Here is an 11,908-nt window from a genome sequence, read left to right as displayed (position 1 = left end):
AGTTTGATCATCTGTCCTCAAGGTAAAGTTGGATCCTAAAGTGTGTTCTAGTTCTAAATCTACTTTTTTTCAATCATGGCATGTCTGTTCTTGGAGGACCCTGTGGACGAAGAGGCAGTGTTACTGAGGAGGGAGTTATGCATTCATCGGGAGATTATTCACAGGCCCAGAATTGACGTATTATAATTTTCAGAACATTTTCTTTTTTAACGGTACCGTTTCACATCACAGTCCATCATTTATATCCATAACCTCATCTGTCGTGACATAACCAACGTCACCAACCGTGGACGTGCACTTCCATCTACCCAGATTCTTTGTGTTGATCTTTGTTTTTTTGCAAACGGGAGTTTTCTGTATAATATCGGAGATGCAGAAAATATCAGTAAGGCCACTGTCTGCAGAGCCATGAGAAAAGTGTCCCTAGCTCTGAAACGTCTATTAAAATCTTTTGTTGTGTTCACTGGACATAATCCTGTGAGGGTCATCAAGGAGGAGTTCCAAAGGATTGCAGGTGAATGATGTAGAAATCAGTTAAAATTTATGATTATAAATCATTTTCAGTTAATGACATGGTGCTGCAACCTCAGACTGGGATTAGTCATTTTAATTTCTTTTAGGATTTCCTGGTGTCAGTGCTAAATTTGAGCCGGAACGTACTGGAATGCATACCAGCATCTTTTCAGAAAAGGCCCTGGTGCGTTCCGGAACTAATTTGTACGGGTCTAGAACTTTTCACATCTAAAAACTACATACAGAATTGGCTGATGTCACTAGAGTGGAGTACTGTAGTACTACGGTGGTTCACGTACCACTAGAGTAAGTCCAATCGCAAGAGGGTGAGTGTCCATGCGCCGTCCAATAACAACGCGCACTGGTCAATAACGGCGCGCGCTGGCCACCTGGCACTCAATATGCTGCTGTAGTGGTTTGTTTTCCAGGCATGTGAGTATCTTTCAGCAGTGAAAGTTTTTATTTATTTCTTTTTACTTGTCGGCAGTGATTTGTTTTCCACAGAGCTCTACGTGCGAGCATTTTAGTCATATTTGCGACTAAAAATAGTTTTGTGCAAGCAAAATAAATCATTCAGATTTCAACCAGCAGCAGAAACGAAAGGCGAATCCTGCCGGTTGTGGGTTGAACAGGGGCCACAGACATGAATGCGGTGGTCAAATAGCCTACGACGGCTCTGCGGCGTAAGATAATGGCTTACCGGCGACAGAGAAGTCCGACTCCAGGTCCAGTAGCCTAATGTCCTCTTTCGTTGGCGTCATAACTGCCCAGTAGTACCTGGACAACCGAGCCTTGGCGGCACACAGGTATGTGGCGTGTCAGAGGAGAAACAAGCCGTTCACATTTCTCTCTTTGTGGCAGGTAACGGTCCACAAACCTCACCGCACTTTAGGGACTGTTCTTTACTTATGGAGGGACTGTTCTTTACTTGTCAGGGGAGGAGGGTGGCTGGTTGATTTTTATTTTATTTATTTATTTTATTTTGATCCCCCCTATGTCAATCACTTATTGATGCTGTTTTTGAAGGATGAATAAGTCAATTGAAATATCATTGATGTATTATAGAAAAGTGATTTATCTTTTTATAAATGACAAAAGGCACATCTGCCTCATTTTTGCTGTGGTATCGTGATACTACTCAGAACCGTGACTCTTTCACTGGTATCGTACCGTGGGTCCCAATTATGGTACCGTGACAACACTAGATGTCACAACCATTCCATTCGGAGTTGCGCAGTGAGGCGGCTCGGGTGCCACTTAAAAAAGTGTTCCCCCACTTTTGGGAGTGGGGGAACACTGCTCTCTCAGAGGCCCAAAGTGTTCCCCTACTTCTAATTTTACAAATTAAGCACTGCCTGGTGTGATAGGGTGCACTGATGGAACCCACATTCCCATCATTGCTCCCTCACAAAATAAAGGAGACTTTGTGAATAGGAAGTCCATTCACAGCATTAATGTGCAGGTAGATTGACTGTCTCAAAAAGTCAGACTGCATCACACTGCAAAAACTCAAAGTCATACCAAGAGTATTTGTCTTATTTCTAGTCAATATGTCTCATTTCTAGTCAAAACAAATCACACCTAAAAGTAACTTGTTTTTAGACAATTTTCACTTGTTTCAAGCACATTTTCACTTGAAAAATAATTAGAAAAATCTGAAACAAGTGAAAATTGTCTAAAAACAAGTTACTTTTTAGGTGATGTGTCTTAAGTGTAAAGCCATTTGATTTGATTAGAAATGAGAAATGTAGACTAGCAACTAACATCTTTCATTCTCTGCACTGTCAAGATCATATGTGATGCAGCCCACATTATCACTAATGTGGAGGCCAAGTGGCCTGGGTCGGTACCCCGATTATTATGCTGAAGTCTTATCTGTTTGAAAGGTGTTTTTATATTTCATCTTGAGCTGCTTTCACGCTCTTTTTCGCCGGTGGGATCGCATCTAAGTGAACTAAATTTTAGCTTTAATGCCATTCCATCTGTTTGCATCTGTAGCCTAATATTATTGTGATTGCATAAATGTATAAAATAAATTTAAACTTACGCCTTGACTTGAGCAGTAATTTTCTCCCACGCCGATTTCCTCCGCTGCTGCAGCCGTGTTACTCTTCTCCCTGAAAACAGCTTCAAATTCACTGTATGAGCGCATTAAAATATCCAACTCCAGAGGAGTAAAAAATGCAGACCTTTTCTTGTTGCTTGTTGCCATGGTGAATTGTGGTATCGGGGCTCCATTGATGACGGCTTTTTAAAGTCGTGGTGCACATGCTTAACTCAGAGTGAACAAACTCTGTGTAGATTGAACCGATTGAAATTACCTGTTCTGAAACCCGTAACCCAGAGTTTCCCATCTCAGAGTTACTCAACTCAGAGTTCAGGGTTAAGCTCAGAGTTTGTTGAACCTCCTTTCTAAAACGGACCCCAGGTGGCCGTTCTGTGGTTTCCTGGCCATCAGGTTCATTGTGATACAAACGGCCAAGAGAGAACGAAAAACTCTCATGTAACGCAACCTCTGGTACACATTTGTATCACAGTTTACAAGGGATTCATCCAAATTCTGGGCTGATGTTTGATAAAACAACCAGTGATACCAATTTTGGTTTGTGTTTATTTATTCACCTTTTTTTCCAGGGACATAAAGACGTTTCATTAAAAAAAAACAAAAAAACAAAAAACTGTTTCAAAGTCATTTAATTCTTCATTTAACTATCATTGAATGAGCACAAATTCAATAATATGCATTTATGAAACAACCTTTAAAATAACCCTTCACATGTAAATCATTTTTACATTAAATTACATTACATTAAATGACTTCAGAATCCCTAACAGTATTCTTTGGTCACTAACAGGCTGACCGTGGTCCGAGTCCGGACCCAGACACCGTCCTATATGGATCCTGACCTATAACGAGAAAATTATTGAGGGATTTTAAATTTTCAATCAATCGATCGATTCAATCAATTTTGACGTGAGGTTTAAATTTTAACCGGCGCAACTTTTATAGTCTTTACAGCACCGGTTTAGCTGATTTGGAAATGCACAGAACATTGCATGCGAGTTAAGCCATCCCATGTGATGCCACCCAGCCAATCAAATCTCTGCATTCCAGTCAACTACCTTTGCGACTCTGCATACAGACAGATGAGAGAGGTGAGAGGCGAGTGACTAGCGGAAAGAGGATAGAAAAATAGAAAGATAGAAATATAGAAATAGAAAGAAAGTGATACAGGAAGAAAAGATGGAGAGACGAGTGAGCGAGAGACAGGGAGAGAAACAGAAGAAGCTTTTACAGGTCTGAGGAAAGCAGCCCTGTATGTCTTGACCTTGTTTGGCACCAAAAACAGCTGTGATGTAGCTTTCCCCACAGTGAACATTATAAAAACTAAATATTGTTCCAGGCTCACTAATGAGCACCTGCACATGTGTATGAGAGTGGCCCTGACACCATTCCAGCCCAGATTTAAAATCCTAGCAGGACAAACTTGAGCTCAGTTCTCTCACTGAACAACAAAAAGTGGGGAGAGTGGGGAAAGAGAAAAAGAAAGAGAAACTGTAAAACTGTTCAATTGTTATTCATTTATTGTAAAATTGGTTGAGACTGTTAAGACAAGATGTGAAACAGTTAACAAAGAAAAAGGAAAATTCAAGCTGTTGCTACACTTCATTTTATTTTTTCTAAAATTACACACTGTATTTTAAGGTGCACATTTTTTTTTAAACTACTTCATTTATTTTCTACATTTTATTTTTTAAATGCATATCTGTGTAGTTCAATGTCAAGTGACAATAAATAATGTCAAAATGTATTTGAATCGTACTTTCTTTATTTGATTTGATAGTCAGATGTTGATTACATGCAGACGTTGATACAACTACGAGGCTACTTTAGTATGTACCACACGAAATCATATTGCAAGTTAGACATTGTGATGTTCCGGACCTTTGCTTTAGGAAATTTTCTCTAACCGGACATCTTTAACTTTTAGTTGAATACCTGACCTAGTATGTCAAAATATTTAGAAATTACATTAAGTGATAATTTTACAAAAGTTTCAGATTAAAAAAAAAAAAAAAAAAAAAAACAGCACATGATATTAAAGGAGCTATATGTAAGAAATCCAAAGCAAATAGTCGTGAAATCATCCTAATATGTCACAGAGACTAAGGAATAATGTTCATATAACATACTGAGAATATTTGCATTTAAATAAACATTTTTACGGTCCGCAAATCATGTTTATGTTTTGAATTTGTGTTTTGGCCTGTTGCGCCACCCACCGCCATCTACCAGTCACACAGTCAGTAGAGTCTCAGCATCAGTTACAGTTACGACTGAGCTATAGCAGCACGGCAAGCAGCATTAGCAGTGTCCCGGTACACAGCATTAGCAGCCGGCTCCTCATGAGCTGTATCCCGGTAGCAGCATTAGCAGCAGAGAAGCCGGACTTGCTCGAACGGTCTGCTGGAAAACCGAAGATCAACAACGCGGCCACGCAGCCCTGCCACAGCAGCCGCCCGTGGGCAAACAAATCAGTCTCCAGCGTGCCGCTGTCCAGCAACCTCGAATCTGTAGGGGAGGGGGGGCGGACACGACTCACGGCAGTATTTTGAATTTGAGTGCAGTAACCGTTTTGGCCACATTCTTACATACAGCGCCTTTAAGATACCAAAACATATTTACAAAAAAGCTTCTCATCATTTTGAGATGTCATTAATTTATAGATATTTTTATAACAAGTGACATAATATATAAGCTGATGATGTCATCTGGAGGTAGGGGATGGTGGATGGCAGGACACTTCAGCAAGACGTCTATCAAGCTAAGGACCACTGTCAACCAACAAACTAACAAACCGACACCAGTTGTCTTTTTGGCGACAGGTAGCATCATACCCACCAGTGTTTGTGGCAGCAGTCCTAATTGTTTTAGTGACACATCACAGCGTTTCCCAGCTGCATTTGAACCACCAAACCTAGGGCTGGGCTAACCTGAATCGGGGTGTATTTCACTGACCCTTCCCTCCTTTTCCTGCAGCTTTTGCTCCATCAAATGAGAGTATTATAGGCCAAAACATGATCTTTCCTGACCATAACCAAGTGGCTTTTGTGCCTAAACCTTACTTAGATATTTAAGATTAAGTTTCCAAAAGCCTCTTTTTATCATCACCCCCACACAGGCACACAGGACAGAGGCTTTCATTACTAAGTGATCAGAATAATCAGTCACTACTGTAACATATTCAGTCTATCAAATGTGAGAAGATATGTTTATTCTATTTTTTGTTTTAGAGTCCGAACAGCTTAGGTGGATGATGTGAGGATTTAAATTCCTGTACAGATCAGAAAGAGAAGCTTTTGAACAGATCTGATCTAATAATTTCATTCTTGTGTAATTTGAACTTTTTAAATATCTGGATTTTCTGCCCCCACCCCTAAAGCACCCACTGTATTGTCCTCCTGCTACAGAAGCTGACCAATCCTGTGCGAGCGACAGCACAGTTGTATTTGCATCACATCAAGTGGATAAAAAGACACCGCTCTGTAGTAAGAGATTTATCAGTTCCTTGGTAAACGCACCCAGTGTACAGATCATGCCTGAAACCACCGTGAAAGCGCCCAAGAAGGGCTCAAAGAAAGCCGTGTCTAAGAGCGTCAGCAAGAGCGGCAAGAAGAAGAGAAGGACCAGGAGGGAGAGCTACGCCATCTACGTGTACAAGGTGTTGAAGCAGGTCCACCCCGACACCGGTATCTCGTCCAAGGCCATGGGCATCATGAACTCGTTTGTGAGCGACATCTTTGAGCGCATCGCCGGTGAGGCCTCCCGTCTGGCTCACTACAACAAGCGCTCCACCATCACCTCCAGGGAGATCCAGACCGCCGTCCGCCTGCTGCTGCCCGGTGAGCTGGCCAAGCACGCCGTGTCTGAGGGCACCAAGGCCGTCACCAAGTACACCAGCTCCAAGTAAACAGTCTTGTTGCCTCTGAGACTAAACCAACGGCTCTTTTAAGAGCCACCCACTTTATCTGAAGATCAGTTCTCTTGTATTTAGTGTTTCTATGTTAATAATGTATTTACAATGTATGGCCAACTATACACACATGGTAAACGTGAATTTCAATCTAACGCTATCTTTAGTCTAATCCAGATAAATGTACTCTTTCGGAAAAATCAGAAGTGAACTACAGTAAGGAGCTCATGTTCTTTATATGTAACTAACATTTGGTGTATTGAAAGATTGTAGTGATTTATCATGTGAACATTAACATTACATTTGGGTTTTGAGTCATTTAGTGATAGGTCCTATTTTCTACACTTAAAATTTCACTATTTCAGAAACAAATGTATCCTTTCATAAACAATGAACAGTTTATGTCTATTCAGTTTTTTCCAGTATCTTTCAGAGAATTAATTTCTTTGACTTGTGCTTTTCTCAATGTTTTAACTCAATTTATGAAAAACCATCTGAGATATGAGATTAATATAACATGGCCTTTACTGATGTTTGATGGAATTAAGCTAACAGATATAAAGTGTAATAAGACTATTCACTGATTTTATTTTTTTTTTCAAAGAAAGCATGAAACTGCACCAAGAGACAAGTTTTTTTCTGGAGGTCTAAAATAAAGAAGAAACTGGAGAAGACCTCGGCTGTCACCATATTGCATCTTAAACATTTTAACCCTAACCTTGGGGATATGTATTATGAAAATCCAGATAAAAGGGCCCCTGAATATCAAATTAATTTTTATATATTAAATGATTTTTTAATAATTTAATTCAATGAATGTTAGTGAATTTTTGCCTGTTCTCATAGAATCCAAGGTTCTTCTAAAGTCACTCAGGATTCTTTTTGTTTGCTAAAAAACAAAGCTTTTGGAAAATTGTGCAATTGTTCTTGCAATTGTCTTAACTTACTGTTATTTATACATGTTCAATATACTTATGCAACACTGTTAAACTTTTACTTTCTTAACATGTAATTTGACATGTGCTGTTATTAACTGCCTGATGTTTTGTACATGTTTCCTTCACAAAAAGACATTTAATAAAAAAGGCGGTTTATAGATGAGTGATTCACAGTAGAATAATTTCCCGCCTCTACTGTGAAGGTGCAGGGTTCATCAGTGTCCTAGTTTCTATTGTTAGAACAAATGTCTCCGCCCAGCAGAGCTCAACTACGTCCGCAGCAAGGATTTAAATATCCACGTTCACAGTCTCTACACGTGCCAAGATCTTCTGTCTGTCTTTCACTTTGACGTTTTGCTTCGGTACAAAACAAACTGACAAAATGAGTGGTCGCGGCAAGGGAGGAAAAGGACTCGGCAAAGGAGGCGCTAAGCGTCACCGTAAAGTTCTCCGTGATAACATCCAGGGAATCACCAAACCCGCCATCCGTCGTCTGGCTCGCCGTGGTGGAGTGAAGCGTATCTCCGGTCTGATCTACGAGGAGACCCGCGGTGTGTTGAAGGTGTTCCTGGAGAATGTGATCCGTGATGCCGTCACCTACACCGAGCACGCCAAGAGGAAGACTGTGACCGCCATGGATGTGGTGTATGCTCTGAAGAGGCAGGGCCGCACTCTGTACGGCTTCGGAGGTTAAATCACTGACCGTTCATTACTTGAAACCAAAGGTCCTTTTAAGGGCCACCCATATTCTCTCAAGAGCTCGTGTCTGATTATATTATATATTATATTAGTTTAGTAATCGCAATGTCGAACATAAATAAACACAGAAATCAACATTTGCAACAAAAACAGGTGTTTGTTGAAGACGGGACCAGGCTGTTCGTCGGGTAGGTTATATGTCCCGAGGTTCAGTAAATTAAATTGATCCTCCTGAGTACCAACCTGTTTCATCTTCTTAATGGCATTTTGTTTACTTCTTATTTAGATTACTTATATTGCATCAAAGGACTACATGGTTGTGCTGGAACGACTGTACATACTATTAATTAATAACGGCAACACTGTTTTAGCATGTAAGGGAGTCTGCTCTCTAGAGGAACACATGGGTGGCCCTTTGATTTTCAATAACGAACACTCGTTACAGAGTGCAGCCCTGCCTCTTCAGAGCATACACCACATCCATGGCGGTCACAGTCGTCCTCATATCCAACAATAGAAACTAGGACGCTGATGAACCCTTCACCTTCACAGTAGAGGCGGGAGATTATTATTCTACTGTGAATCACTCATCTATAAACTGCCTTTTTTTTTTTAATTAAAATGTCTTTTTCGGTCTCTTTTTTATGAGAAAAACAACGTGTAGGCTACAAAACATCAGGTAGTTAATAACAGCACCTGTCAAAAATATAAAACCAAATATGTATGACATGAGTGTATTCACAATGCATGATTAACAGTATTGTATAAAACAAACAACAAAAGAAACAAAAAGATACAAGCTCACCTAGAAAAGTGTATCCATTCAGAGGATTTGGAGGAAAAATTGCACAACTTTCCAAAAGCTTGGTATTCTGTTTCTTTCCTAACAAACTGGGTGATGTAAGAGGAGCCTTGAATTCTATGAGAAAAGGTAAAAATTCTAGGGATGACTTTGATCATCTCCGCTTAAATGAATGAAAAGTTTAACATTTTGAATAACATTAATTAGATATTGAAGAATACTTTTATCTGGATCATCATAATAACAAATAATATCCCTGAGGTTAAAGGAGTAACTGAATTAGTTTTCAAAGAGGTGAGATTCCACATCGCTCCATAATCTTTGGGATATTTCACATTGGAGTAAAAACAAACAACCAAACATAAGATTGGACTTTATTAACACTTAAATTTAACAAAGTCGTCTGTATCTCACATACCTGACAACCACCAACAGTTTATAATGTACAAAACTAGTTATTTTAACAAACTCAAATTCTCCAGAAACAGTGAGATGTTAACTGTTGGAAAATCAAAGTATAATCAGGAGGAAAACAGATTGTGTCGTGTGTGATTTGGGAGAGGTGGATAATGAGGGCTGAACTCCATTAGATGATTCAACAAAACCCTGAAAGGATGGGTGTTTAATGTTGATTTAATTAAGCTTTGGATTTCTCTCCCTGTAATAATATAGAATTGAGTACTCGAGAGATCTTCCAGTGAAACAGAACACGTACTTACTCAGCATTGTTTGAGTATTGATTTACGCTCAAATGTTTAAAGACAGATCGATCGAATAATACAGAGTAAACATTTTGGAACTGATCTTCAGATAAAGTGGGTGGCTCTTAAAAGAGCCGTTGGTTTAGTCTCAGAGGCAGCAAGACTGTTTACTTGGAGCTGGTGTACTTGGTGACGGCCTTGGTGCCCTCAGACACGGCGTGCTTGGCCAGCTCACCGGGCAGCAGCAGGCGGACGGCGGTCTGGATCTCTCTGGAAGTGATGGTGGAGCGTTTGTTGTAGTGAGCCAGACGGGAGGCCTCACCAGCGATGCGCTCAAAGATGTCACTGACAAACGAGTTCATGATGCCCATGGCCTTGGACGAGATGCCGGTGTCGGGGTGAACCTGCTTCAGCACCTTGTACACGTAGATGGCGTAGCTCTCTTTCCTGGTCCTCCTCCTCTTCTTGCCGCTCTTGCTGACACTCTTAGACACGGCTTTCTTTGAGCCCTTCTTGGGCGCTTTCACGGTGGTTTCCGGCATGATCAAGCCGGTATGCTTCTTCTCAAACGTATAAAGCCTCTTACTGCAGAACGGCATATTTGTATGCACCTGATGCGAATGTGACTGTGCTGTTGCTCGCACAGGATTGGTCAGCTTCTGAGGCCGGGGAGCAATACAGCGGGTGGTTGGGGGGAGGAAGACGAAAGAAAATACAGTTATTTAAAAAGAGAAAAAAAAACAGTTACTGTTGGGTTTGATATAATATAACATTATGTTACCATTTCAGAACATTCACTGATATTTTTCACTATATTCACTGACACAGTGTTAATCATATGGGGGGAGAGTGTAGCAGTCCTCTATTGTTTGGTACCTGCTATTAAAACCATTTCTCTGTTCATTCTGGCCGAATGTCACAGCTCCCCGGAGTTGATTGGAGGGTAATTCAGGTCACCTATTGTGCAGGGTGTGGGTACTGACTCCTGATTAAAAATTAGAGCAGCTTCGTGCTTTTCAAAACCAACCATCAAGGTGTTACGATGCCCTTCCTAAGGCTAAAGAGAGCTGAGGAAACACAAACCCAGGACATTATGACCCTTCCTCAATCAAATACTGATGCCATGTTAGCAAACATTGTCATACACAAACTCTGGTCTCTTGGCCCAATCAAGAATTCAGTGATGTCTTTTGCTGAGCTGTTGGAGGGTGATTTTGAGCATCTTAAAACTTAAGTGGAGGGAATATTAAAGAATCCCTTTACACTAGGTCACCTGCATCTGAGCTGTTTTTGTGCAAAAAGTTTAATTTGCCAAATGCTCACTTAACACCTGCAGGCCTTAAATAGTGATTTTATTTATGGTTTTATTTCACTGAGACCCAACATAACCCCTGGCCCATATATAAACACATATGTTCATTATCAAAGAGGATCAGAACCTTAGATTTGGTTCCTTACATTAAAAAAATAATAATAACATAAACTTTGTGATTTTCTATCAACATTTAAACATCTTTATAGAAATTGAAATGGCTCAGTCACAGAAGATGTTTACTAAACAATTGATGAATATTCAAAAGGAGCTTGGAAGCATGTTAACATGTATGTAATGTAGAGTGCGTCCAGATAACACAAAAGGTCAAAGACAAAATCTTGTCTGAAAACCTCTGTGACACAATGTGGCAGAAAACACAGGATGTGAAAATCAGTGGGGAGTTTAAAATCAACTTTTTCTTGCCTAAATCTACAAGACTGCAAACCTGTCTCAGTCCTTCACAACCAGAGTTGTTGAAGAGGAGGTCACATGACAGCTGGATTGAGGAGCAGAGAGGAGAACACTCCCTGGAAGCAGCCACAGGTGTGCTAACTGAGCATCTGACACAGGTGCATTGAGTATGCTGACTGAGTTCATTCATTGTGTGCCGAAAGTCAAAACCCCTCAACATCCAACTACCCTGTCTGAAGGAAATAACTGCTTTAAATTCAGTCTGCTGACTGCTTCTCCTTCCTCGCTCATATCAGTTAAGTCAGCTCAGCTGCTTCTCCTCAACTAAATGATCCTTTCAGCCAGAGTTATAAATTAAGTCTTTGATGATGGGAACAACTTTAACCAAGCCACTATGCAGGCCCCTGGTCTGCCCATGGCTGACTCTCACCAGAAGTCTGGAGCAGCGACACAGACCGACCATTCAGGAGCCAGGCTAAAACTAATGCCATCCTGAAGCAGTAGAGTGCAGCAACAAAGGCGTCCACCAGTCAACCTCGAAGACTACATCACTA

The 11,908-nt window shown here is 40.5% G+C and overlaps 3 protein-coding genes across 3 annotated transcripts; 2 read left to right on the top strand and 1 right to left on the bottom strand.

Annotated features, from left to right (window-relative positions):
* The first annotated feature begins 6,102 nt into the window (after positions 1-6,102).
* LOC126408255 (histone H2B 1/2-like) lies at positions 6,103-7,583 on the top strand. Its single transcript, XM_050073719.1, has one exon. It carries the CDS (start codon positions 6,111-6,113, stop codon positions 6,483-6,485), a length of 375 nt encoding a protein of 124 aa, XP_049929676.1. The 5' UTR covers positions 6,103-6,110; the 3' UTR covers positions 6,486-7,583.
* Positions 7,584-7,749: 166 nt separating this feature from the next.
* LOC126408259 (histone H4) lies at positions 7,750-8,333 on the top strand. The gene has a single exon (XM_050073723.1). The coding sequence runs from the start codon at positions 7,809-7,811 to the stop codon at positions 8,118-8,120; it is 312 nt and encodes a 103-aa protein (XP_049929680.1). The 5' UTR covers positions 7,750-7,808; the 3' UTR covers positions 8,121-8,333.
* A 972-nt stretch (positions 8,334-9,305) lies between these two features.
* On the bottom strand, positions 9,306-10,188 carry LOC126408253 (histone H2B 1/2-like). Its single transcript, XM_050073718.1, has one exon. It carries the CDS (start codon positions 10,168-10,170, stop codon positions 9,796-9,798), a length of 375 nt encoding a protein of 124 aa, XP_049929675.1. The 5' UTR covers positions 10,171-10,188; the 3' UTR covers positions 9,306-9,795.
* Between the last annotated feature and the right edge of the window lie 1,720 nt (positions 10,189-11,908).

This window comes from Epinephelus moara, chromosome 20 (genome assembly GCF_006386435.1).
Source record: "Epinephelus moara isolate mb chromosome 20, YSFRI_EMoa_1.0, whole genome shotgun sequence".
NCBI classification, from domain to species: Eukaryota; Metazoa; Chordata; class Actinopteri; order Perciformes; family Serranidae; genus Epinephelus; species Epinephelus moara.
The sequence above is the reverse complement of the archived record's forward strand: the minus strand, read 5'-3'. Positions and strand labels throughout refer to the sequence as shown.